This window comes from Fukomys damarensis, unplaced genomic scaffold (genome assembly GCF_012274545.1).
Source record: "Fukomys damarensis isolate Sample0158 unplaced genomic scaffold, DMR_v1.0_HiC HiC_scaffold_39, whole genome shotgun sequence".
Classification (NCBI taxonomy): Eukaryota; Metazoa; Chordata; class Mammalia; order Rodentia; family Bathyergidae; genus Fukomys; species Fukomys damarensis.
The window spans coordinates 48,049,846-48,077,440 of NW_022900951.1; the positions used below are offsets into that span (position 1 = coordinate 48,049,846).

Here is a 27,595-nt window from a genome sequence, read left to right on the forward strand (position 1 = left end):
CCAGAATTAAGGATTATTTTGATGTTACATCATTGCCTTTTCTCTTTTACTTTCCTTTTTAGTTTTATTTTAGGATTCCCTATTTTTAATGTTCATACAGAGATTTCTTTAACTGAAATACCGAATAGTTTCTTTGGTGTGAAAAACTATAATAGTACACAGGATCCTAATGAGATAATTAATAATGTGAAATAGGAAGTAAAGGGCTAAAGGTGTAGGGAAAGTGGGAAGGGTGGGGGAAAGGTAATAAGGGAGAGGAAAAAGTATAAGAAACTGAAAAAATGGAAATAAAGTGTGTGTAAAAAGGGAGGGGAGAAGGGGGTGAAGGGAGGGCAGGGACAAGGGGAAAAAATGAGAATCAAGACCTATTATGTAAAGGCACAGAATCCCAATGATGAATGTAATTGTATTGTATATCTAGATTGTACCAATAAACTCAATAAAAACAAAAAATATTCATAAACACATAGAAATTAAATAATACTTTCCAGAACATCCAATGGGTTACAGATGAAATTAAAGAAGGGATTAGTTTCTACATTGATAATGCTGACACAACATAACAGAACTTAGGGACACAAAGAAAGAGGTCGTACAAAGGACATTTTTAGTGATGAATATTCACATCAGGAAAACAGAGCAAGCTTAAATAACAACTGAATGTTGAACCTCAAACTTATAGGAAAAGAAAAACAAGATGAGCTCATATATTGTATGAGTGAGAAAATTATAAAAATTGGAGCAGAAATTAATGTAATTGAGACTAAGAAAACAATATAAAGAATCAATGAATCTCAGAATTAGTTCTTTGAAAAATTAAATAAAATCGATATACCCTTATGCAGCTTTCTCAAACAAAGGAAAGACTCAAATGCATGCAATTAGGAATGAAAAGAGTGAAATCACAGAGTCCTGCAGAAATACAGTTCATCAACACCCATTTTGAGAAACACTATTCTAATAAGATTGAATACACAGAAGAAACAGACATTCCTAGATACATATGAATTAGTAAAGATGAATCAGAAAGATATAAGAATTCTAATTAATCCTATACCAGTCTATAAAATTAAAGATGTTACTAAAAACCTACCAACAAAGAAGAGCCCATGTCCTGATGGAATCACTGCTAAATTCTACAAGAAATTTAGAGAACATCTAATGCCTCTCCTCCTCAAACTTTTAATGAAATTGAAGAGTAAGCAATACTCCCAAAATTATTCCTAGAAGCAAATATTACCCTGATTAAAAAAATACCAGAAGGATCTATCCAAAAAATAAAGCTAGAGAAAAATCTCTAAAAGAACATAGATACAAAAATTTTCAATAGGATACTGGCAAAGAGAACGCATTAAAGCATCAAGAGATTGTACACTATAACCAAGTAGGATTCATCTCAGGGATGCAGAGATGATTTAACATGCTTAAATCAATAAGTGTAATACACCATGTTAATGGGGCCAAGAACAAAATTCACATGATCACCTCAATGGATGCAGAAAAAGCATTTGACAAATTCTAACACCTATTTATAATTAAACCCTACAAAAAATTGGAATAGGTGGTCTTTATTTCAATCTGATAAAAGTCATATATGCCAAACCAACAATCAACGTTCTAAATGGACAAAATCTGAAAGCTCTCACTCTAAAATCAGGACCAAGACAAGAATGCCCACTATCACCACTCCTATTCAATATAGTTCTGGTAATATTAGCCAGAGCAATTAGACAATTAGACATAGAATAGCAAAATCAATTCTGGGAAAGCAAGGGTATCACAATTCCTAACCTGAAATTATACTACAGAGTTACTTTGACAAAAAGCAAGATTGTATTCATTGAAAAACAGACCCAAAATTCAACAGAACTGTGTAGAAGATGCAGGAACAGCTCCAAACACACTCAGTCATATTATCTTTGACAAAGAGGCCAAACACCTTCACTGGAAGAATGACAGCCTCTTTAATAAATGGTATGCAAAAACATGGTTTTCCACATGTCAAAGACAAGAAATAGACTCAAGTGTCTCACCATGCACTAGAGTAAAATAGAAATGGATCAAAGTTATAAATATTAAGCCAGGCATGGTGGCACACGCCTGTAATCCCAGCACTCGGGAGGCTGAGGCAGGAAGATTGCTGTGAGTTCGAGACCAGCCTGAGCTACATAGTGAGTTCCAAGTCAGTCTCAACTACATAGTGAGACCCTGTCTCAAAAAACCCCCAAAAAAGAGTTATAAATATCAAAACAGAAACACTAACTCTGCTGTAAGAGATAATAGGTGGAACTCTTGAAGACATAGATTTTGGCAAAGATGATGACAGAAAACCCACTTGTACGGAAAATGTTAAAAAGGGACAAGAATTGGGATCTCATCTTATTAAAAATCTTGTCACTGCAGAAGAAATCACCAACAGAGTAAAAAGACAACCAACACTCGGAAAACATTTTTGCCACATGTTTCTCAGAAAAAAGACTGAATTCTAAAATACATAAAGATCTGAAAAACCCACCCCCAATATGTAAAGTCACAATGCAAAAATAGGCATCTGAGATGAATATATACTTTTCAGATGAAGTACAAGTGGCAAATAAGTATATGAAAAAATATTCAACATGAATCATCATTTCTGAGATGCAAAGTAAAATAACATGGTGAGTCCATCTCACTTCAGAAAGAAAGGCTATTATCAAGAAATCCACAAATAACAGATGCTAGTGTGGTTGTGGGGTAAAAGGAACTCTTCTCCACTGTTGGTGGGAGTATAGACTGGTACAACCACTGTGGAAATCCTGTGGTGATTCCTCAAAAAACTAGCTATCTCTCTTTTTCACTATCTTTTTGAAAGAATTAAAAGCATCAAACCACTGTGAAATACGCACACTCATGTTCATAGCAGCACAGATTGTGATAACTAAATCCTGGAAACAACCCAAATGCCCATCAATCAATAAATGGATAAAGATACTTTTTTTTAATGCCATGAAGTACTTTGTCCATAAGCAATGATAAACTTGAGACTTTTTATGTAAATGGATGCACCTAGATACCATTAAGTGAAGTAAATTGGACTTCAGTTTGTAAATATTGTGCTGCTTCTCTGGTGTAAAAAAATTGAAACCATAAATAAGGACCAAAATGTATAATAGATATTGTGAAATAGGAAGAAAATGTTCAAATGGGAAGGGGCACAAGAGAAGGAGAGAAGGAAAGGAAGGAAGGGAAAAGAAAAAATGAGAAAAGAAAGATAAAATGGAAACAAAACCTTATGAAAAAGAAGGGGAAGAGCGACAGAAGGAGGGGAAGATAATGGGGAAAATATATATATCAAGATATATCATGTACAGGTATAAATTTGATATGATCTATGTGATGATTATATATATCTAATTGTATCAATAAACATAATGATAAAAAATTAATTAAGTCCTTCAACCTGGCACCACAGAAGAGCCTGGCTGTGCAGGCACCAGTAGAGCAGTGACCATTTCCCTCCCCACCCCCTGCCCCCTGAAAACAAGAGAAAGAAGGCCTCTCTGAGGTTCCTAGATGAAAATTGAAGCCCAGGAGAAAAGTGAAGAAAATCTGTGATAAAGGCACACCACGCCACCATAGCAGGTAAATCGGAGGGACAAGAACCTCACATCAGGACCTGGACTAACTTCAAGTGAAAGACAGCTGAAACCTGTAGTACAACCTTGCAGAGTTCAACCCAGCAAGAGGACAGAGATCTCAACTTGGGCCTTGAAGCCAAAAATCAGACTGAGCCTGAGGGGACAGCTGCTGGCTTGCTCAGACTAACTAGCTCAAACCTGAATACTCCTGACCATGCTGTCTATTGTGGCAATGGAAACATACATACCCTGAAGAAGGCCCTCTATTTCTATTTGTATTTTGTATTTTTAAAGTAATGTTTTTCACTTATCTTTAATCATTTAAAATTTTTTTTATCTTTTTCTTTTCTCAATTGTTTTTCCTTTGTTTAATCTTTTTCTTTTCTTTTCTTTCTCTCTCTCACTGTCTCTCCCAACTTCATCTCCATTATGCTCCCTTTTTTGTTCCTGTTCTTATCCTAATTTGAATTTATTTTCTTTCTTTTCCCTTTCTACTCTTTTTCCTTCTTTTAATTCCCACTAGTTTTAAAAGAAAGTGATTACAGTCTCTAGCCTCCCTATTGCTGTTAGTTTGTTCTGTTCTTGGGAATATTTGTTCTGTCTTCTCTTCAACAGCTCCCTAGAGTATGTGTGATCTTCCTATGTCCAGTGACCTCACTTCTAACCTTTCTCTATCCTATCTGTCCGTCCCTGTGAAACTTCTTCTAAATCCACATCCTGAAGGGTAAAGTTGTAATATTGAAGAGTTTATTTACTACAAACATATTTTGGGTGGGTCCTTGTTGGGTTTTTTTGGTTTTGGTTTTTTTTTTTTTTTTTGTACTAGGGATTGAACTTGAGCCCTTGTGCTTGGGAGGCAGGCGGCAAAACCACTGAGCCAAATCCATGGCTCATCTTTGATTTTGGTTTAATTCACACAGTTAAAGGTGATAGATTAATAACTACCACAAATTGTCATTTTTCTAAGCTGTGCTTGATGATATTATGTTACGGATTGTATCACTTGGGTTTAGGTGTTGTGATTGATCTAATCAGTTGTCCTCCCTGGTATAATGAAAATGAGATTGCCTCAGAGTTATTAGAGACTCAAAACCTAAAGACCAGCTATATATGGAAGATCAAACTATTAACCCAGAAATTAAACCAAGGGCAGTACCAATGACAAACCTAGAAATGACAAGACACTTAAACAAGACACAAACACAGATTTCTACCTCATCAAAGGTAAACTCCGAGGGAAATGAGGTGGAAAAGTCTGACAGTCAACCATCTGGACACCCTGAAGCAATAACAGAGGAAGTAACAAAACAGATAAATGCGTCTCTAAAAAAATTCAAAACAGAAATAATTTCCCAGATAACCACAGAAATGGTGAGAATAAAAGACATCATTAGTGACACTCGAACAGAAAGAGATAAATAAAATAGGTGAGCTGATAAGCATGATGGAAACCATGAATTCCCAGCATGGGAAACTAATGGAAACATTGAATATCCAACATAGCAAAGAAATGGATCAAACATATATCCAGGAGAATAAAAACTATAGAAAGGGCCAGAGATTTGGTCAGTGGTTCTGCTGCCTGCCTTGCAAGCGCAAAGGCCTGAGCTCTATCTCTGGTACCAATAAATAAATAAATAATATAGAAAGCATTCACATCAAGATGAATGAATGTGAAGATAGTATTTTAGGTATGGAAGATAGGATAGTGTTCAGTGACCATGAAAAGGGAGATCTCTTAAAAAGAGTAAGTTAACTGGATTTTAATCTGCCAAAGATTAAAACTAGACCTTTATCTTTCACCATGCACTAAACTAAAATCCAGGTGGATTAAAGAACTAAATATTAAAAAAGAGTCACTAAATTTGCCAGAAGATAAATTAGGCAGAACTCTTGAAGACATTGGAATAGGAAAAGACTTTATGAACAAATCCTCAGTAGCATGGGAACTAGCAGAAAGTTTCAACAACTGGGATCTCATCTTATTAAAAAGCTTCACACTGCAAAAGAAACCATCAACAGAAGTAAGAGACAACCCACAATGTGGGAAAAAAAATTTAGCAGCTACTCCTCAGAGAAATGACTCTTATCTAGAATAAATAAAGAACTCAAAACAATCAGCTCCCCCAAATATAAAGACCCGATTCAAAAATGAGAATCTGAAATGAACAGACACTTCTCACACAGAGAAGTAAAAGCAGCAAGTAAATATATAAAAAAATGTTCCACATCACTGGTCATTCGAGAGATGAAGATGAAAACAACACTGAGATTCCACATCACCCCACAAACAATGGCTGCTATCAAGAAATCAACCAATAACAAATGTTGGCGGGGTTGTGGGGAGAAAGGAACCTTTCTCCATTGTTGGTGGGAGTGCAGACTGGTGCAACCACTATGGAAATCAATATGGAGATACCTCAAAGATCTGGGACTAGAGGTTCTATTTGACCCAGCCATAGCTCTGCTGGGTATCTTTCCAAAGAATTAAAAGAATCATATCACAGAGATGTATGTGCACCTATGTTTATAGTGGCACAGTTTGTAATAGCTCTAACTTGGAAACAGCCCATTTGCCCATCAGTTGGAGACTGGATAAAGAAGATGTGGGTTTTCTATAAAATGGAATACTACTCAGCCATAAAGAATGAGAAATTACAATCATTCATAGGAAAATGGATACATTTTGAGGATATACTCCTAAGTGAAATAAATAAGTCACACATGTATAAATACTGAAAAGTTTCTCTGGTGTGGGAAAAACTATAATGGTACATAAGATCCTAATGATATAATTGACAATGTGAAATAGGAAGAAAAGGGATAAAGGTGTAAAGGAAATGGAAAGGGTAGAGGAAAGGTAATAAGGGAAAAAGAAAAAAATGAGAAAGTGAAAAAATGGAAATAAAGTATTTGTAAATAGGGAAGGGAGGAGGGGTAGAGGGAGGGCAGGCATAAGGGGAAAAAATGAGAACTAAGACCTGTCATGTAAAGGTACAAGATCCCAATGATGAATGTAATTGTACTGTATACCTAAAATGCACCAATAAACTCAATGAGAAAAAAAATAGAAAGGGACCATGAGAAATAAATCCATCAACTCTTAGATGATGCACAGAAGAATATGTAAGACTAATAGGAATACATGAAGTAGCAGGAGAAAGTTCAAATGACATTTAAAAAACTGTTCACAGAATTAAAGACAGAAAACTTCCCAAAGAGAGGGGAAGAATTTGACATACAGATAAGTAAGGCATATAGTACTCCAACTAGCCATGGTAAAAATATCTATACTTAGATATATAAAAATCAAGGTCCTGGAAAGCCAACAAAAGAAAAAATACTACAAGGAGTTACAGAAAAGAAACAAATCCCATGCAAAGGAAATCCCATCAGAATCACAGCAGACTTCAACACAAACCCTCAGGTCAGGGAGAGCCTGGAGTAAGGTATTTCGAATCCTAAAAGAACCTCCAAACCAGACTGATGTATCCTGCAAAACTCTCTTTCAAAATGGATGGGGAAATAAGATACTTCCACAACAAAGAACACCAGAGAAATTTCATGAACACAAAACCGGCACTCCAAACACTTCTAAACAATATCCTGGAAAAAGAAAATGAAGACCATAACTCCATAAGGGGCAACAGAGCAAGGCAAGAAATTAAATGGAGAGAGGGAAAATTAAAAGAACCAACAACAGGAAAATAACATGACAATGAAGAGTCAATACATAACAGTTATTACCATCAACCTTAATGGCCTCAATTCACCAATCAAAAGAAACAGGCTGGCAGAATGGATTGTAAAGCAAAATCCAACAATATGCTGTATATAAGAAACCCACTTAATCCACAAAGAAATTCATGAACTTTATCTTTCACCATGCACTAAACTAAAATCCAGAGTAAAAGGATGGAAATCAGTTCTCCATGCAAAATGAGCCCGGAAAAAAAAGCAGGGGGTAATTATTTTATTGGCAGAGAGAACAGATTTCAAACCAAAACTAATTAAGAGAGGCAAAGAAGACCACTATATCCTTGTAACAGAAACAATACAAGAAAAAGAAATGACAATCATAAATATATATGCACTGAATACTAATGCTCCCCACTATACAAAATAAATACTAATGGATATGAAAAACAAAATAATCACTAATACATTTGTGATGGGGGACCTCAATACTCCACTGATACAAATAGACAGATCATCTATACAAATAACCAACAATAAATAACAGAAATGAACCAAGTCTTATAACAAAAGGACTTAGTAGATGTCTACAGAGTGTTTAACCCCACAAAATCAGAATACACATTCTTTTCAGCTGGACATGGGTCAGTCTCCAAAATAGACAACATGCTAGCTCATAGAACATGCTTAAATAAATGCAAAGGTATTGAAGATATCCCCTGTATAATATCAGACCATAGTGCAATTAAAGTGGAGGTCCATAGCCTAAGAAACCACAAGAACTTCAAAAACACATGGAAATTAAATAACACCCTGCTAAACAACCATTGGGTCACACAGGAAATTGAAGAAGAAATTACACAGTTTCTACAATGAAATGATAATGCCAACACAACATACAGGAATCTATGGGACACAATGAAAGAAGTTTTATGAGGGAAATTCATAGCAGAAATGCCCATACTAGGAAAGCAGAGTGAGCTCAAACAACCTAATGCTTGACCTTAAGTTCCTAGAAGAAGAGCAAGACAAACAGAAAGGTCATAAACGGGAGAAATTATAAAGACCAGAGCAGAAATTAATGAAATGCAGAGTAAGAAAATGATACAAAAAATTAATGAATTGAAGAGATGGTTTTTCAAAGGATAAATAAAATTGATAAACCCTTAGTCAACCTTATCAAAAAAGGAAAGAAAATGCTCAAATTCATGCAATTAGGTATGAAAAAGTTGAAATCACAACAGATCCACCAGAAATCCAGAGAATTGGCAGTACCTGCTTGAAAACCTATAGTCTAATAAAATGGAAAATACAGAAGAAATGGACAGATTCCTAGACACATATGAACTTTGAAAGTTGAACAAAGAAGCTATAAAATGTCTAAACACACCAATTACATCCAATGAATTTGAAAATGTGATTAAAACATTACCAACAAAGAAAAGCCCAGGCCCTGATGGCATCACTGCTGAACTCTTCAATACATTTAGAGAAGAAATAGCACCACTACTCTTTAAACTCTTCAATGAAATTGAAAGGGAAGCAGTACTTCCAAATTCATTCCTGGAAGCAAGTATTATTTTGATTCCAAAATCAGGAAAAGACCCAACCAAAAAAGAGAACTACAGGCCAATCTCCTAAATGAATATAGATGAAAAAATCCTCAATACATTACTGGAAAACAGAATATAGAAGATCACACACCTTGATCAAGTTGGATTTATCCCAGGGACGCAAGGATGGTTCAACAACATAAATCAATAAATGTAATACACTATATTAACAGAGTCAAGGAAAAAAAACATATGATAATCTCAATACATACAGAAAAAGCATTCAATAAAATTCAACACCTATTCATGATAAAACTCTTACAGAAAATTGGAATAGATGGTCTTTATCTCAATTTGATGAAGGCTATCTATGCAAAACCAACAGCCAATATCATACTAAATGCTCAAAAACTGAAAACCTTGACGCTAAAATCAGGAACAAGACAAGGGTGTACACTGTCACTTCTCCTGTTCAATATAGTTCTAGAAACATTAGCCACAGCAATTAGACAAGAGAAAGAAATGAAAGGAATAAAGATAGGAGAGGAAGAAGTTAAACTGTCACTATTTGCTGATGATATGATACTCTAAATAGAAGATACAAAATACTCTGCCACATGACTTCTAGGCTTAATTGGCAGATTCCACAGAGTACCTGGATACAAAGTAAACAGCTAAAAATCACATTGTACACAAACAGCAGAGTCACTGAGAGAGAAATTAGGGAAAAATACCTTTCACAATAACATAAAAAAAATCTAGGAATCAATCTAACAAAGGAGACAAAAGACCTCTACACTGAAAATTACAGCACTCTGAAAAAAGAGATAGAAGACAATATAAGAAGATGGAAAGATATCCCTTTCTCTTGGGTAGGAAGAATCAACATAGTGAAAATTGCCATACTTCCAAAACTGCTATACAGATTCAATGGAATCCCGATTGAAATCCCAACAGAATATCTCACAGAACTTGAGGAAACAATCCAAAAATTCATTTGGAACCAGAAGAAACCTATAATAGCAAAAGCCATTCTAGGCATCAGAGACATGACAGTGGGTATCACAATTCCCAACTTGAAACTATACTGCAAAGCCACTGTGATTAAAAAAACAAAACAACAACAACAACAAAAAAAAACAGCATGGTACTTGCAAAGAAGAAGACCCAAGGATCAATGGACTAGATTAGAAGGTGCAGAAACTACACCAGACACACTCAGGTACCCCATCTTTGACAAAGGAGCAACCATCCCCACTGGAGGAAAGATAACCTCATTAATAAATGGAGTTGGAAAAACTGGCTTTCACCTTGCCAAAATTAAAATTTGATCCCTATGTTTCACCATGGACTAAACTAAAATCCAAGTGGATTAAAGATCTAAATATCAAACCAGAAACACTGAATTTACTGGAAAGTAAATTAGGTAGAACTCTCGAAGTGATTGGTAAGGGTGAAGACTTCATGAACAAATCCTCGGCAGCATGAGAACTTGCATAAAGAACAAACAACTGGGATCTCATTGTATTAAAAGGTTTTTGCAGTGCAACAGAAATCACCAATAGAGCTAAGGGATAGCCTACAACGCGGAAAATTTTTTTACCAGCTACTTCTTAGACAAAGAACTATTGTCTAGAATATATAATGAACTCAAAAAAATCAGTTCCCCCAAATATAAAGAACCAATTAAAAATGGGCATCTGAAATGAACAGACACTTCTCAGACAAAGAAGTAAAAGCATCAATTAAATATATGAAAAAATGTTCCACATCACTGGTCATTTGAGAGCTACAAATGAATACAACACTGAGATTCCACCTTAACCCAGAAAGAACAGCTGCTAGCAAGAAATCAACGGATAAGAAATGTTGACAGGGTTGTGGGGAGAAAGGAACCCTTCTCCATTGTTGGTGGGGGTGCAGACTGGTATAACCACTGTGGTAATCAGTATGGAGTTACCTCAATCAACTAGGATTAGAGGTTCCATTTGACCCAGTTATTCCTCTGCTGGGTATCTCCAAAAGAATTAAAAGAATCATACCACAGTGATATATGTGCACCCATGTTTATAGCATCACAGTTTATAACAGCTAAAACTTGGAAACAACCAAAATACCCAGCAAGTGGAAACTGGATAAAGAAGATGTGGTTTTTCTATAAAATTGAGTACTTACTATTCAGCCATATATAATGAGAAACTAGAAACATTTATAGCTAAATGGGTGCATATTGAGGCTATATGCAAGTGAAATATGTAGGACACACTTGAGTAAATACAGAATAGTTTTTCTGGTGTGAAAAACTAAAACTGTAAATAGGGTTCAAATGGTATAATTGGTAGCATGAAATAGGAAGAAAATGGCTAAAAGGGAAGTGGGAAGGGGTGGGAAAGCAAATAAGGGAAAGAAAAAATGTGAAAAAAGGAAAAAGTGGAAACAAAGTCTTTGTAAATAGGGAACAGTGAAGGGAGTGAAGGGAGGGCAGGGGGATGGGGAAAAAACAAGAACCAAAATACACCATGTAAAGGTACAAGATCCCAATGACAAATGCAACTGTATTGTTTGCTTTAAATGTACCAATAAACTTAGTGGGGAAAATTAATTAACTATATATTGATATTTATGAGAAACAGTCTAATGGAAGCCAAAATTGAAAGCACAATATAATTTCAATATTTTGAAAAATACATAAGTATAATATAATAACAGATGCATAAGTTTTTATGTGAAATTATACAACTCTGATGAAAGAAATAAAAATAATGGAAATAAATGGGAAAAAATCAAATTATTTATAGTATGTATAAAAGTACCTAGATAGACTGTCATCTAACACATAGTAGTGGCTCAAATACTAATTTACTTCTATTAATAACTTTCTTAGCAATAGGGATTAGGTCAACTATCTTAAATATTGTATGTATATGTAATATTTCAATGTCTCAAAAATCCTGACTAGACTTTATGTGCCCACTCATATAACTAAAGAGATCTTTGGAAGAAAAATGTGCACACAAAAATATCTACTTTGTCTCTGACACTGTTTTGAGTGATTTATATATTTAACATTATAATAGCTACCTGATATAACTCTCATCTTAATGACCAAGAAACTGAAACTCTGTGATGTTAAGATTTTTTTGTTCAAGCTAGAGGAGCTGAGACTTTAATGCAGATCTTATTACCAACTCTTCTTTATTTCTCCATCTCTAAAACTTTCTACTTCTCTCTATTCCTAAGGACACTGTCCAAATTCAAGCCTCATCTCTCACTTGAACCAATATTTTCACTGGCCTCATTATCTGCAGTTTTACTCCTTATTAGCACAGTGTTATGGCCTTATCTAGATGTTACCCCAAAGCCTCATGAGCTCATACGTAGGGCATTTTAGAGGTTACTGGATCTAGGATATGTGAACATATATTAAAGGTGTGTGATAATTAAATTGTTTTAGCATAGTTTTGAATGTGGATATTAGGAAGGCCCACCTGAGTGTGGGCGGCACAATCCAATAGGCTTATGGCTTAGGTGGTATCAAAGCGAAAGGAATGCTCACTGGGAGCTGCTTCCTGATGCTCTGCCACTGACTTTCTCCTGTGGGATAACCCTCTGACATGTGCACTGATTTGGAGCCAGTGGACTAAGGACTGAAATCTCTACAAATTGTGAGCTAAAATAAACATTTCCTTCTTCAACTTGTGGGTATTGGGTATTTTGTTCCAGCAGCAAAACATAACGAAGACAGATTTGGGTACCAGAGAAGTGGAGTCATTGCTGTGTTATTATTACCTGACATGTGGTTCAGAAGCCTTTGGAAATGGCTTGTGGAAAGAATTTGGAAGTATTTGGAATTACTGGCTGAAGAAGCAGCCCTGGAATGCTGTAAGCTGAACTTGGTGAGAAACTCTGATAAGAGATCAGAAGACAAGAATGATGATAGAAATGCAGCCAGTAAAGACCATGCTCAGTAAGTTTCAGTTAGGAATAAGGACTGTATTAGCTGTTGGACTGCAGACCATGTTTATTATGCTTTGGCATACAATTTTTCTGCATTTTGCTCTTATCCAGCGACATCAGAAATGAGATTAAGTGTGGGGGCTAAACTGGTGGAAGAAATTTAGAGGCAGTCTAATGTTGAGGCAGTGACATGGCTTCTGTTGTGAAATTTTAGCCAGAACTATGTTGCAAATCAAGAACAAATGGCTCTGCAAAGTGATTAAAAGTTTTGAGTTTGACCATAAAGGAAGCTCCAGTAATGTTCTGTAGTTATAAAGTGGAACAAAGGAAAACCTGGTTGTTGAAAAGATTAGGAATAAAAAGCAAAGCTTTTTAGAAGAGGGCAATAGAAAAGATGGCCTGAGGGCATCACAAGATCCAGCAGAAGTCCAGCCTTTGCAGCCTGAAAATTGCAAAGATGAAAGGCTTTGCTTTAAGAATAGAGCCTCAGTGCACCATGGTCCAGAATGTCACTGGCCTAGAGAATTTGATTTTTGAGATTGGTTTCACAGAACTCAGCAGTCCAGGCACTCAAGCCCTCCAGCCAAGTAAAAAATAAGCCTGGGTACTGCTCCAGCTAGCAAAACACCTTGACATCATCCATATGGTACTAGTTTTAGGTACAAGCAGAATTCAAGAGTTGTGAGATCAGGAAATCTTCCACCCAGATTTCAGGAGAAGGCCTGCAAGGCCAGGCAATGTGCCCCTGATAGGGTGAAGCTGTGAATGTGGAGCCAAAGGTGCAGCAGAGACTCCAGAAACAAGTATGGAGAAGCCAGGAAGGTGGATTGTCTGAGAAAGATTGCAAAGGGGAAATGAAGCCAGCCCAAGAGAGAAGCTGTGGAAGTTACAACCACAGGAAATGCTGTAGGGTTGGAGCCACCCAAGGCCTTTGGAGTCCACAACTTGCCACAGAGAACCTTGGGTTTTGAATATGGAACTTTAGGACTTAATGTTTGCCTTTCTGGATTTTAGACTTGCTTTGGTCCTGTTCTTTTCTATCCTCCTATTTGTACCTTCTGGAATGGAAATGTCTATCTTTTGCCATTGTATGTTGGGAGTGCTTAACTTTACTTTCATGTGTATATGGTCTTGAAGCTGAGAGTTTGCCTTAAATCTCAGAAGAGGCTTTAGACTTAGACTTTTCAGCAATGCTGAAACTCTTTACAATTTTGGTAACTCAGAGATGGACTAGATGTATGTTACATAAAGGGATTTGCATGAGTCTTTGGGGGGCCAGGCCAGAATGCTATGGCTTGTATCTAGATGTCCCCCCAAACCTCATGGGGTCCTGGGTGTGGGGAGTTTTGGAGGTGGCAGGATCTAGGGTGTGTGGTGCAGGGACTACCTGTGTGATGCTGGAATCAAGGGTGCCCCATCCCGGTGTGAGTGCTACCTACCCTAAGGGCTTATAGCCTGAATGGAATATGAGGAATAGAAGGAGGGCTGCTGCTGTTGCTTGCTATTGTTGCTGTTTTGCTATTTTGCTGCTCTGCTGCCTTCTGCCTGCCCTGCCCTGCCATGGACTATTTCTTCTCTGTGATGTCTCTTTGCCATGCCACCCTGCCTTTGATCAAGTTAATTACGTACTGAAACTTCTACAAACTTTAAGCAAAAATAAACTTTTCCTCCTTTAACAGTGGGGTCAGGTATTTTGTCTTAGCAATGATAAAAGTAATTAAGACTGAGGACCTGAACCTGATGTCAGTCTGGGGCAATACAAAAAGGACAGTCCACATTAAATTTTTGCCACTGTGTTCTTTCTTGCATGGTGGCTACAATTATGCTATAGGGTGTGCTTCTTTTCCTAATTTTACTTGGTCCAAAGAGCCTGTTTCTTTTCCTACCTTTAATAAAACTTTGGTACAATTTGTGCTTGTCTTGACTGATTCTTTGCTCAGGTAGTTTCTAAAAACTACGTTGAGAAGGAGACTCCAGCATCCTAAAACCCAGTAACAATATAACACAGAATTTCATTGGTAGATGTGGCAGATCTTTTATTGTTGCTTCATGTTTTGGTTGGCTGTCAATGCTGGCTCACTTTCCACAGCAACCGTGCCCTGAATTGTAGGCAATTCATTGAACTCGGACTTGGTAAAGCATCCCAATGTTATATAATCTAGTACTAAAAGTTAATAACTTTACTTGCTGTATTATATTTTTATTTGGTTTCTGTAACAAGGTATGGGAAGTGTAAAAAAGAATATACTAAGTAAGAACTTAGGAGCCCAATTACCAAAATGTTATTGGTACTAAGAACACAGGACTACAAGTTTGAGCCCAGCCAGGACAACTTAGGGAGACTTTCTCAATAAATACATAAATGAATAAAAGTAAAGGGCAAGGGATACAGGTCAGTGAAAAGGCCTTGGGTTCAATATGCAGTATTACATAGAAAACAACATAGTTTGCCAGTAAACATTATGTTTGAAGAAAGACTGGTCATATTGTAGTGTTCTTTCTCTCCCCAAGTCTAGCTAATACTTCTGGTGTTGCTGTGGTATGCCTGATATAACTCAAAAAGGTACAAAATCCCAATAATGAATGTAACTGTACTGTATACCTAAAATGTACCAATAACCTCAATGAGGAAAAAAAAAGAATTATATATTTCCTATAGAGAAAATTTCTTTTAAATCGCACCAAACAAAATCAAACTGAATTCATTTATACTGGCAATTTATTTGCTATAAAAACATTATGTGATTATATATCCAATTCTTCACTAATTTTTCTATAGGGTCCCACAGAGGGGATTGGGCCAGGACTCAAGAGAATTTCCCTTTCAGTCCCAGCTTTACTACTTTTACTTTACTGTTAAGTCACTTAGCTTTTCTGGATGTGCTATTTCCTCAATTTCAAGAAGAAAAGTCAAGCCAAATTATCAGTTGACACAGGAAAGCAGATTCAGGCTAGAAGTTTTTCTATTATATATTGGAATTTTATTGTTTTATTTTGTACTAGTTTTCTTTCTTTTATTTCAATAGAGAGTTTGATCTACTAGTCTACATGATCTCTAAGATTCCCCTTGTGATCAGTCTTCCGGATAGAAAGATAGGAGAAAAACAAAACCATAAAAATGAGGATACTGAACTGTACTTAGAAGTACCAAAACACTTAGAAGTAATCACTAAGTGGATGTGGATGGCTGGAGAGAGTGCCCGAAAATTATAGGGTATCTGTGAGAATTATAGTGTTAAACAATAAAACCTGAAATTAAATTTTGCTAAGAGTGAAATTGGGGCTAAAGATGTTATCCTACCAATAAATAAAATATTTGGGAAAATACTGCTTTAAGGCAGTGAGCCACAATCTCATTGTGACAGTCAAATGAAGTAACTATTATGTCATACTTGTTGTTATAGCAACAGCACACAAGAAGTGTCTCTTCAGTGTCCCTGGACCACTTGCAAAAGTGTTTTACCAGGAAGTAGACACTAGAAGCCACACGTCTTACAAGTTATTATATGGTGAAAAGGGTTAAAATTTCACATAACCTGGAATTGTAATTTCAGGGAATGGAGACAATGGACTTTATTAGGTAGACTTTAAAAACTTAACTATAAAGCTCTTTATGTTTTTATTCTGAAGCATGAATTAATATTATGATGCTGATTTAGGGAAATTAAACTTATAGCTTGACTATATGTAGAATTCCTGTTTTATATTTTTAGTCTTAGTGCCACCTGATAATATATACTTCTAATTTTAAATTTGTTAGAGCAGCAGTGACTTCTGTTTTCTTAGAAAATATCTCAAACTTCTTTATTGACATGGATTTTAATGACAAGAATGAAATTTACTGCTTCACTTTTTTTTAGTCCCTCTTTTATATATTTCTTTTTTATGTGCAGTGATAAATTTGTGATTTTAACTCTCTTGGAGCAAGATAAAATAACATGTTTTCTTCTTACACAAGTCTTAAGTATATACATTGCTACTGGCTTAAATGAAAAGATCAAATGTTTTATGATAGAATTTCCTCTTTATAATTTATTTACAGAAAAAGGAGAATAAATTCCAATGACAATGATAACGAACATTGTCCACAATCCAAACGGAGTAAGGCAAACCCTGGTTTTCAGGAGTCTCAGAATGTGGAGGTAGGAAATATGATCGAATAGCTTCCCTATTTCATTCATTGCTTACACTAAATCCTTACATTCAATCTCTTTAATGAACAGTATTATACCATGAAAGCATAATAGTACTCTTATTTGACTGCAGTGACTTTTGAGCCACAGTTCTTATTTATGATACCAATATCCTAGAGAAGAGGGAAAGGAAACTCACAAAGATTTTGTTCAACAACAACAACAAAAACCCAGGATGAATTTGGACATTTTTCATTGATAAGTAGGGAATAATAATTTTATTTCACCTTATTTTTAGATGAAAAATATATTTTCAAGTATGTAATAATATGTCATTAGCTAGAAAGCAATTCTTGATTTCTTAATGGAAAAATAAATATTAAATTGAGGGGTGGTGTCAAAATATTTTGCAAAACTATAGAGGTCCTTGAATTGGATAGCTTGAATTTAAATTCAAGAAACTGTAAATTACTTTCTTCCTTTCATTACAGCAGTATTGGTGTCATTTACTATAAGAGTTTAAAAGAATTGTGAAGCTTTTCTGGTTGAATATTGTTATTAAATAATGCTCACTTTACCATTCATAAGCAACAGGTGAAAGGATTGTCAATTCATTTCCTCTGTCTAGAATCTGCAAAAAGGTAGCTATATTTATAGATTCTGGGCAGCTACTTGGATGGGTAAAATATATCTAGGTTTAAGTCATGTAATTTTTTCCTGTTTGCTGATGGCATTTTTAATTGTATGTAGTTGCAAGTATATAAATATTTCTCCTTATTTTCAACGTTAACATTTTCACAAATTATGCCACTACTTTTCATGGAACACAGGCATGAGACTTATAGTAGTGCAAAAAAAACCCCACACAAATGTTTCTGTTAGTGTACATCTTACTTGTCAAGAACATTCATTCATTTTACAGTATTTTTCTGATAACTCAATAATACCAGAAGTGACAGTGAAAATATATATAGATATAAACACGAGTGGCTTGCTGGAATAAACCTCAAACTATGTCCTAATGATAGGATTCCAAGGGAACAAAGAAGCAAAATGAGAGGAAAAAGTTTAATGATTTGTATAAATCTTTCATTTTTTCACAATGTAGGAACTTTCCCCTATCAGGTCAACATTTAAATAGTATAAACTCAGATGATAACTGAAAATTTTGCCCAAAATTTAGAAAAAAAATAATTTCTCTGGGATTTTTAGTGGGGTTCAGTCATTCTCAACAGCTTTGATTGCATAGCATACATATAAGATGTATAACTTCATTCGACAACTTTGGGAGAGTCAATCTGCTGAAACAAGTAATGATCACTAGTTAAGTTTGCAAACCCTGCAGCAAAATAGGAAACTTCTAAAATTAGCTTCTATTAAAAGATACATTCAAAACTAAGGGACAAACTTTTCCAAAGGTGTTATAATCTGTGGTATACATTTTAAGAAACTTTGGTTACAGAGCATATTAAGTATCTCAAGAAATTTCATATTGCAACTGAATATTATAATCTCACTTGTTTAATGAAGATAAACATGTCCAGTTGTTCCTTGTAGGTGATGACTACTTGTCAGTCTTTCTATTTATTCGTTTGTGTCTTTGTTCAAATTCCATTTGCTGAGTTTAAACATGGTAGGTAAGGTTGCATAAATTTTGACACTTATCATGGGTTTGATTTTTGAGCTAGAAAATAACTGAGAACTCAATTTCTGGTCCAATATCAACTTCTGAGGGAAACTAAGATACAAAAAGCACAGAATAGATACCTCATTGGTGCAGAGAGGTTAGTGCATGAACATCATTCCTTTGCTGATGGGAAAACTGTAATTCAACAGCCTGATTAATTTGATATTATGCAGTTCATAAAATTCCACAGTACTTTAGTAGTATGAAGAAATATTGAACTGTCATGTTGTAACTTTAGGAGCACATATTTTAAGGGTTCTGATGGGTTGATGAGGAGTATTGGCTTCAGTTAATCTAGTTTCTGCAGGTGCCTTTGAATAGACATTGTCATGGCTTGTATCTAGATGTTCCCCCAAAGCCTCATGTGGTCATAGGTGGTGAGTTTCAAAGATGGCTGGATTAGCATGTGTGATGCTGGGATTAAAGATGTGACAGTGGGATTAAGAGTGTAATTCTGTAATAAAGGGTGCCCACTCTGTATGTGGATCACACCACACAAAAGACAGGTAGCCTGGAAGGGAAAAAATGAACAAAAAGAAGGCAGGCCTCCTGCTGTTGCTATTGTTGGCTGCTTCTTATGCCTGCCCTGACACATGATGGGCAGTTTCTCCTCTGAGATGCCCCTCTGCCATGCCACTCTGCTCAGAGCAAGCCAACTATGGACTGAAACATCTACAAATTGTGAGCTACAATACACCTTTCCTCCTTTAACTTTGGGTGTCTGATATTTTGTCAAAGCAACAAGAAAAGTAAAAGACACTATTATTACAATTCCCGGGTTTCAATGGCTATTAAGGGTGAGGACATTCATGGGAAGAGTAAAGAAAATGAGAACAACAAGAGCACAAGCTAGGCAAAGAAGAACTTCTGAGGAGGCAAAAATTCTCCTTGGAGTGAAAAATTCTCCTTGGAGGCTGGTACCTCCAAGGGAAAAATTACTGGGAGAAGAATGTGCGAGAGAAGATCATCAGTGGCCTTGAATATCATGCCAAGGATTCTGTAGAAATTTTCTTTTGAAATTGCTTCTGACATCTCGCCTTTAAGTAAATTTTGTAGCCATTGTTGATTGCTCTCATACATGGCTTCCCTTGTCCCCTGTTTATGCCTTTCATGGACAGTTCTTTTAATATATGAGTATATTTGCATAAAAGTGAATATAGGTTATCTATTGATGCATGAGGGAAACCTAGTATATAACCTAAGTTAAGCAGTATCAAATGACCACTGGATCATGACTCTCCTTGGTTTAAGTCCTATTAATGTTAACTTTGGAAAACAATCCTTTATCAGAATTGCAATGTCAGCATTGTTATATAGTGCAAATTAGTTAAGAGTTCTTGCCATGGTCTCCTCTTCTGAGAATCCATCTTACTTTTATGGACCTGATTTTCACTACATTCTGTAGGGTCAGTTGAGGCTTTCCCTTGGAAGGTGAGGACTTGCTTCTCTGATGCAGGTTAGTGAATTGAATGGTACAAGGTGAGGCAGAGGCTATGCTAAGGGATATAGAATTAAAAGGCCTGTGCTTAAATCTTCATGCTGATGCTTCCTAGCTATGTAACTTTGGGACTTTGAGGATTTATTTCTTCACCTGGAAAACGAGAGCCATTCATCCCAATAATTTATAGGGTTGTTTTAGGATAAAATGAATTAGTTAAAGTGACTGTACTTGTATACTGTTAATCCCAGTGTAGAGTTTGATGCTGTCATTCTCCAAGATGAGCAAGGAACATGTTCTGTACAGCAGCAACTGTATTAACTAATCATCTTTCTGTCTTTGTCCTTCTAGTCTTCAAGCAATGACAGTGAAAGAAATGGGAGCAGCATTATTAGCTCAGAGAGAGCAGGTGGACCAGAATATGGCTTAAATCAGATGATTGCTGAATTCAATCTGAACATCCCTCAGTCCTTCCACGAGGAATATGCACTGGGCCAAGGTCCTTATTACTACATCAACCAGATTTTGAAGGAGGCTCACTTCTACAGCCTGCAGCAACGCAGACAACCTCCAACATAAAGGAGTAGGCACTCCTTTTTCCAACCTAAACCATATTTATAAAAGCAATGGTGTGCACACACAAAAGTCTGTTGGCTCTATACTCTATATTCTAAATAACAGGTTTTCGACAACTGTTGATTTGAAATTTTACGGCACTGGTATAATTTCAAAGAGGCTTTTATGAAATTTTTGTAGAATTCCTTTCAAGTTGGGTGTCAACTTCATGCTAAGATACTATTATGAGAAATTCTCACCAATACACTGAATCCATAGTATGCCCAATTCAGATTTGCCTCCAAATTGTCAGAATTTCTATTTCAAAATACTTTTTAAAATGTGATTCCTTGCTGTTATAAGTTGAAAAGCCTAGTAAAAAGTATGTCATTTTCATTTTTAAAAAATCCAAATAAGTGCAAAAGAGAACCCGAACCTTAATTTAGGATTTCAAAGTATATAACCTTTAATTCAGTCTTTCACTGAAATGAACTGCCTTGCTGCTGCTCCTTAGAATAGAAATGCTCTACTGACACAGTGTGACTGAAACCTCTCTTCAATAACAGCCTCAATTCTTTATCTTTCTAAGGAGAATGCTGGGGAACATTTACAGCATTACTGACATAAAAGTTAGGAGTGGGTATAGGTCCATTTTTTCCCAATTAGATGTTTTGTGCAAGAACATGTGGCCAGTGTTTCCAAAGTTGGAAAACCAGTAAGTCACACATGTGTAAATACCAAATAGCTTCTCTGTTGTGAAAATCTATAATAGTACATAAGATCCTAATGGTATAATTGACAATGTGAGATAAGAAGAAAAGGGCTAAAGGTGTAGGGGAAGTGGGAAGGGTAGGGGAAAGGAAATAAGAGAAAAGAAAAATATATGAGAAAATGAAAAAATGGAAATAAAGTATTTGTAAATAGGGAAGGGAGGAGGGGTGAAGGGAGGGCAAAATAAAAGTTGGAAAACCAGAAGATTGAAAAGATGATGTTTGAATTCTAGAAGGCTTTATGGCCTGGCATGGTGGCACACGCCTGTAATCCCAGCATTCAGGAAGCAGAGGCACGAGGATCGCTGTGAGTTTGAGACCAGCCTGGGCTACATAGTGAGTTCCACGGCAGTCTGAACTACATAGCGAGACCCTGTCTCAAAAATCAAAAACAAAGACATCAAAAGGTTATATGGCAAGCAAAAGAGAAAGGATATGAGGCTACCCTTTTCTCTGTAGCAGTACCGCAAACAACCAAATAATAAAGAAGTCAATATATTTGGACCCTGAAACCACATGTACACAATATGACTTAGTAATACCCAGGAAGAATCCTACAGGCTTAAATACATGATATCCTATTCAAACAAAGTGTCTACTAAAAACACAGTGTGACAGAAAACTTGAGAAAACAAATTTTCTGTCATTCACAACCCACTTAGATATATGAAACATGAAATCATAAATGTGAAGAAGCATTTACAAAAACTTTGTTTCTGTACAGGTACAAATTCCCAGTGCTCGCTTTGGCAGCACATATAGTAAAACAGGTATAAATTTCCAGTGATGAATGTGATCATAATATAAACCTAAAATGTATAAGAAACTTAATTAAAATGTGAAGGAGGATAATATTTTGTAATGTAAGTGCACACTTGGTCCAGGTTGGGCAAAGTAAAGCTCTTTTCCTAGTAAGGATAATATATCATCTCCACATGCCTTCACAATTTGTTTAAACCTGCTTATACCATCTTAAGTCCTTCAGTCTTATTTATTTATTTATTTATTTATTCATTCATTTATTTATTTTTCTCATTGAGTTTATTGGTACATTGTAGGTATACAGTACAGTTACATTCATCATTCGGACCTTGTACAAGTCCTTCAGTCTTAAAACTAAACTCTCTATTTAATAGCAGAGAAAGAAATTAGCCCTTCAAAATAATCTCTGCTATAAGATAAAACTATTTGCTAAGACTACTACATGAAAGAGACTTCTCTGGATTTTTTCCAAACTTAGGATTTTGAAGAAGGGAATCCAGGTTAGCTCAAGATGTGAGGTTGGAACCTGTCTTAAGAGTGCTATTAAATGAAATGAGAACATAAAGTGAGGGCAGAATGCATCATCAAAGGTTAGGTGGGGAGGGTAGTTGGGGAGAGAGGACCTGCCCTTAAAGGAAAACCTACCACATGCCACAGTGTATGTGAGTTCCTAACAGTAATCTTGAGGCAGGTATGGTGTGGGCTTTCTAATACACGCTAGGAAAAGGAGGCTGGTAGGAAATCGCCCACATGACTACATGTGACCCTAATGAAATTGACAGGGTTTAATGATTTGGTGAAAGAACACAGTGGGCAAGCAGCAGTGCCACACTTGAGAGCCAGATCTTTTACACTTTTAAACAGAGTCCCTTTCCTACATTATAGAGCTGCATTTGTAGAGAAGACCAGGTTGGTCCTCAGAGCTGGGGCTGCAAATGCCAACTAATTGGGCAATTTGACAGGGCCTGACATCTGGCATTTGGGCTAAGTGATGCCAGACACTTTGCACTTTGAACACTGTAAGTGGACTAACTAAACCAAGAAAAATCTTCTGTGTGTTTGTGTGCATGTATCTAAAACCACTAACATCAAAATTGATCCATTTTTCTTCTAAACCTATTTCATACACAGCCACTATTTGAAATATGGAACTTTTCAGCATATCCAGCAATGTCTCTTTATCAATGCATGGCCACTAACCAGAATAAGTTCCTGACCTAGACTGAACAAGGGGTTTATGCATAGGATAGCTGAAAGAATAAAGTGTTGAGTTCCCAACTTAAATCTTTTGGCAAGCCCTCATGCTTTGCTTGTATACCTTAGGGCTGACTGCTCAACTTCACCTCACGTGCATAACACATGGACCTCCTCAACTAACAGATGGCAGAGCCTTTGGTTCAGCTTTTCAGCATTTACTCCCCGCAGGTTACTGTGGGTTTTACCTTGAGATTTTCCTTTTAGAGGAGTAACAATTATCATTATGCTTTTCTAATTCACATAGAATTCTTGCTCCGTCTAAGAAGCACCTGGTTATTGCTACAGAACAAAATAATCATTCAATGATTATCTCTAGGCAACAGTTTCCTATTTACATAAGCAAATGAGTAAAATGAAGCAAATTTTACTTTAAGGTTCACATGTTGAATGATTTTCTAAACTTTTATTCCTTTCCATATACCATCTTCCCCCCATTTTTCAATGAAGGCTCCATAATATGGTTGCTTGTGCTCCTTACTGACATGGGAAACTTCTCATTGCTTGTGATGGTACTCAGCCTCTAGATCTAATTTATCATCTAGATGCTGACAACAATATCAGATACTCTCCTCTTGAGATTCTTATTCCTCCTTGCTGGTAGCTGTGGCCAGGATAAAATTAATATTTTCTGAAATGACTAGTTAAATACATGAACCGAGACTGGACAATACAGGCACATGTTGTCCCAAAGAAAGCATTCAGACTCATTTTCAATTTTTCTTTAAACTAAGAGACTTCTCTTGGAACCAATGATGGCACACCTGCTTGATTGGTATGAGGAGTCCTACACCAGTGCAGCTTTGACTAGTGATCTCTGTGCTTATTCTAGCCTTACTCCTATAACAAGCAATGAGAAGTTTCCTATTATCCAAAACACAACAGCAAATTTAGTTGCCAATTCTCCAAACACCTGTGGAGACTATAGGGAAATGATGATTTGGTTAAAGAGGCACACATATCTAGCCTTCACCAGGGGAAAGTCTTTATTCATTATTCTCTGATGGAAGAGGAAAAAAAATCCAAAATTTAGTCTATGAAATCTAACTAAAATGAATGTAAATTTGTTTTTATATTTTATATGCATTCTCCCTCGCTGACAGCAAAGAAAGTATCCATATGAATTAAGACTTGCTCTTCCCTCACTACTAAAGGAACATTTTGATTTAAGCAGATCTATATTGTAAAAAAATAGAGACAAAATGAATAAATTGATTAATGTTGAGCTTGTTAATTTGAAGGTCACTCATTTTAAGTATCCTTGGTCCAGTGTTCCACTACACATGGGACTGGGGGATTAACTTCCTGCCAGTTATCTTAAAGTCAGGTATAACTCTTTCTGTTCCACTGGACTGCTTTCTTCCCTTCCCTTCCCTTCCCTTCCCTTCCCTTCCCTTCTTTTCCCCTTCCTTCCTTCCTTCCTTTCTTTCTTTTTGTACCAGGATCAAACTCAGGACCTTGCACTTGCCAGAGCAGCGCCACAGAGCTACATCCCTAGCCTAAGGGAGGGTTTTCTGAGACCGACCATCTGATGTCACTTACACCCAATCAACCAACAACAAACCCTGGTGGAGCTGTGAAGAAAAAAGGAACATTGCTCCACTGTTGGTGAGATAGCAGAGTGGTGTAACTACTGTGGAAATCTGTGAGGAGATTACTAAAAAAACTAGGACTAGATGTCCCATTTGACCCAGCTATTTCCCTGATAGGTATCTACCCAAAAGAATTTAAAGCATCATACCACAATGATATATGCACACCCATGTTTATAATGACACAGTTTGTAATAGCTAAATCTTGGAAACAAACCAAACAATAAACTGATGAATGGATAAAAAATGTGTTTTAATATAATGGAGTACTATTCAGCCATAAAGAAAGATAAACTTCAGACATTTCTAGCTAAATGGATGCACCTTGAGACTGTATTCTTAAATGAAATAAATTGGACACACATATGTAAATATCACATCATCTCTTTGGTGTGAGAAACTAAAAGGGTAATAAGGACAAAAGTGTATTATAGATAATGTAAAATAGGAAGCAATTGTTCAAAAGAAAAGAGAAACTATGAAGAGGAGGAATAAAGGGAAAAGAAGGCAAAAATGGAAACAGCTTTGGTAAATAAGAAGGGGAAGAGGGATAGAAGGGAGGAGAGGAGACTGGGAAAAAAAGGGAATCAAGATATACCATGTACAGGTTCAAATTCCCTTTGATGAATGTGACTGTTATGCATATTTAAATTGTAACAATAAAATTAATTTTCAAAAACCCTCAGAAGTTTCTCTGAGCTCCATGACGGGCAGCATCCGGTCACAAAAAGGACTATGTGCACTTCAACATTGTTCTGGAAATCCTGACCTTTAGTGCTTCATAACTTCAGCGCTTCACAACTCTGCCCAAGTACAGTACAAGTTATGCTTGATGAATGTCATGACGTGACCCCAGAGCACTTCGTGAAGATTCTCAGCATACATAAATCTGTAAAGGCAGGGTTTTTGGCCTGCATGGTGAGGACCCTCTTGGGTTTGTAGGCATAATCAGAAGGAGGGACAACCAAGAAGTTATCCAGTTCAACCTCTATTTTAAAACTTCATAACAGGCCAGCGATTTAGTTCAGTGGCTCTGCCAACTGCCTCGCAAGAGCAAGGACCCAAATTCAAACCCCAGTACCAAAATAAATAAATAAACGAATGAATGAATGAATACATAAATAGAAGCTCATAACAAAGGGAAATGCTACTCACAATAGTGAGGGCTGAGCAATCATGCAAAAGCCGTGACTGGCAAAGGGACCCAGTCTCATCATATTGACACTGTTTACAACAGAAGGCAAGTCATGATGACTTTTCAAACTGTAGCCAGGGAGACATGCTTGATCTGTTCATCTGGATTTTGACCACTTGGAGTGAATGGGCTGGTACTGGTGTCAAGAACCTATAAAGAAAAGTGAAACCAGGAGCTTGCTGGATGGAACAACTAAAGACATAAACTCAATGTCTTTGGTACTACCAGCCTGAAAGAGAACGAGAAAAGAATTCTCAGATAATTCTTCCAAGAAAATATTGAGTCAAGTGTAGCAAATGGCACTTTCCCCTAGCAGCTAGAAATCACTCATTCCACATGGAGAAGCATACATGGTTTGGGCAGAGAACATAGAGGCCATTAACTATACATATGGTCTTACTCCTGAGCAACTGATGAAAATATTAAAAATATTAAAAAAGAAACACTAAACTTGCTGGAAGAGAAGTTAGGCAGAACTCTTGAAGACATTGGCATAGGAAAAGATGTTATGAACAAATCCTCAGCAGCATGGGAACTAGCAGAAAGAATCAACAAGTGGGATCTCATCTTATTAAAAAGCTTCTGCACTGCAAAAGAAACCATCAACAGAACTAAAAGACAACCTACAATGTGGGAAAAAAAAAATTACCAGGTGCTCCTCAGACAAAGGACTCTTATCTAGAATATATAAAGAACTCAAAACAACCAGCCCCCCAACTATAAAGACCCAATTCAAAAATGGACATCTGAAATGAACAGACATTTCTCAGACAAAGAAGTAAAAGCATCAAGTAAATATATGAAAAAATGTTCCACATCACTGGTCATTGAAGATTGGTCACTGAGATTCCACCTCACCCCACAAAGAATGGCTGCTATCAAGAAATCCAGTCATTAATCTTTTCTTAATCTAACCCCAATTCTTATTTTTTTTATTAGTACATGCTTTCAGTACATTATCTTTATGCCCTTTATAGTCATCTTGGGGAGTGGGTACATGTATATAATACTTGTTTCTTCTTAAAAGAAACTTCCTTTAATTCACCTTTCCTCATTTTCATTTTTGTTGATATTACTCCTGTTTGTGGTGTATAATTTTTACATTCTTTGAGGTTATTAGGTTCTTGTACATAGCATATCTTTATTCTAATCATTTCCCTTTGACCACCTCCTTTCCCCTCGACCTTGATCTGTTGGATCCCTTTCCATCTGCAAGATATCCAACCCCTTGTATGCTTGTATCCATCCTTTATTATTTCTGCTTGTACTTTGCTTTACTCAAATGAGAAAAATCATATGATATTTAAGATTGTATGACTGGTTTATTTCACACAGCATTATATTTTTCAGGTGCACCCATTTTCCTACAAATGGCTCAACTTTATC

At 36.3% G+C, this 27,595-nt stretch overlaps 2 protein-coding genes across 14 annotated transcripts in view; one reads left to right on the forward strand and one right to left on the reverse strand.

Annotated features, from left to right (window-relative positions):
- Alas2 (5'-aminolevulinate synthase 2) overlaps nt 1-27,595 on the reverse strand; it is a 129,952-nt gene that overhangs the window by 26,009 nt on the left and 76,348 nt on the right. For 5 of the 13 annotated variants that reach the window (XM_033760128.1, XM_010610109.3, XM_010610108.3 and 2 more), the window contains one exon: nt 26,170-26,359. The exons of the other annotated variants lie outside the window; for them this stretch is intronic. The gene's annotated coding sequence lies outside the window, so the exon portion shown is untranslated. The remainder of the gene's footprint in view (nt 1-26,169; nt 26,360-27,595) is intronic. 13 annotated transcript variants of the gene reach the window in all.
- On the forward strand, nt 16,286-20,715 carry Fam104b (family with sequence similarity 104 member B). The gene is made up of 3 exons (XM_010610098.2): nt 16,286-16,403; nt 16,866-16,965; nt 20,433-20,715. The coding sequence occupies exons 1-3, from the start codon at nt 16,381-16,383 to the stop codon at nt 20,658-20,660; spliced, it is 351 nt and encodes a 116-aa protein (XP_010608400.1). The 5' UTR covers nt 16,286-16,380; the 3' UTR covers nt 20,661-20,715.